Raw genomic sequence first — 1,323 nt, 5'->3', positions numbered from 1 at the left:
TCTTGATGATCGACGCGGCCGACGACGGGTTGTACGTGCCCGAGAGGTCGCAGCCGGCGGCGTCGACGTTGGCGATGGCCGCAGCGACCAGAAGCGCGATCGTCGTAACGATCTTCATATTGGTCAGTTGTGCAAGACGAGGCGAGTTGTGGAATGAGCTATTCGAGACGCCAATTTGACAAGATCGGAGAGGATTCGTGATGCGAACAGTGTGGTTCGGGAGCACCAGATGGTACGTTGATGGACGGCGCTGGTCTCTCGCCGACCGCTCGTTTTGAGAATGATTGGGAATGTGTGACACGCTCCGCACCGGTTCAGAAACGCATTTGGCATAGAAGACCGTGCACGGGTGCATGTCAAACGGATTTGTTAAACGGCTATTTTGTACGGGTGCTAGCGGGTGCTCTGCTATCGGACACCCTCTTAGCGTTGCTACCTCTGTCAGTCTCAAAGCTTTTTTAAACATTGTCTCGACACGTTTTGATTTAGCGCACTCTACTGGCATTGCTTGTACGACAACGGCACCCAACTGTCTCTTTGCTCACTACCGGTACTGCTTTATGTGCAGGCTTCCGTTGGCAAACAAGCGCCTCAGCAATTGTCAATAGAGATCCATCACAGATACATGGCAGTACACGAACGTACGGCAAACTACGGGGCGCGCGTCATCGTTGCTCGGCGGCCGCCTTTACAGGGCACCAGGACAACAAGACAGAACAATAAGACCCGACAATAAGACTGAACAATAAGACCCAACAATAAGACTGAAGAAAAAGATTTTACGGTTTTAGCTTATGCGCTTACGAGAGCCGTACATAGTCAGACAAAACACACGGGGCGTATATCTAGCACACCTGAATATTTGTTCGTACGAGACGCCATTTCTCTATACCAATTCTACGTCATTACATCTGCAGGACGGCGCGCAGAAGCAACAAAAGCATCTCAGCCTCCACATTCGCTACGGTAATCCAACGATTCGAACAATGTGTAATGAAAGGATCTTCAAGCGGCACGTCGGTCATCGTTCGAGATCCAGGTGATACATGAGACTCTGCGTGCATATGTACAGGCCGATGCAACGTCCATCAACGTACCATCTGGTGCTCCCGAACCACACTGTTCGCATCACGAATCCTCTCCGATCTTGTCAAATTGGCGTCTCGAATAGCTCATTCCACAACTCGCCTCGTCTTGCACAACTGACAATATGAAGATCGTTACGACGATCGCGCTTCTTGTCGCTGCGGCCATCGCCAACGTCGACGCCGCCGGCTGCGACCTCTCGGGCACGTACAACCCGTCGTCGGCCGCGTCGATCAT

The 1,323-nt window shown here is 52.0% G+C and overlaps 2 protein-coding genes across 2 annotated transcripts in view; one reads left to right on the top strand and one right to left on the bottom strand.

Annotated features, from left to right (window-relative positions):
• Positions 1-118, bottom strand: part of SPRG_20424 (hypothetical protein) — a gene marked incomplete at both ends in the record, with an annotated part of 1,086 nt that extends 968 nt beyond the window's left edge. The window contains one exon of the mRNA XM_012347017.1: positions 68-118. Within this exon, the coding sequence (XP_012202407.1) occupies positions 68-118 (51 nt within the window). The remainder of the gene's footprint in view (positions 1-67) is intronic.
• A 1,092-nt stretch (positions 119-1,210) lies between these two features.
• SPRG_22204 (hypothetical protein) overlaps positions 1,211-1,323 on the top strand; it is a gene marked incomplete at both ends in the record, with an annotated part of 1,086 nt that continues 973 nt past the window's right edge. The window contains one exon of the mRNA XM_012347027.1: positions 1,211-1,261. Within this exon, the coding sequence (XP_012202417.1) occupies positions 1,211-1,261 (51 nt within the window). The remainder of the gene's footprint in view (positions 1,262-1,323) is intronic.

The sequence above is a fragment of the Saprolegnia parasitica genome (genome assembly GCF_000151545.1).
Source record: "Saprolegnia parasitica CBS 223.65 unplaced genomic scaffold supercont2.32, whole genome shotgun sequence".
Lineage (NCBI taxonomy): Eukaryota > Oomycota > Saprolegniomycetes > Saprolegniales > Saprolegniaceae > Saprolegnia > Saprolegnia parasitica.
This window is presented reverse-complemented; position numbering and strand designations above follow the sequence as displayed.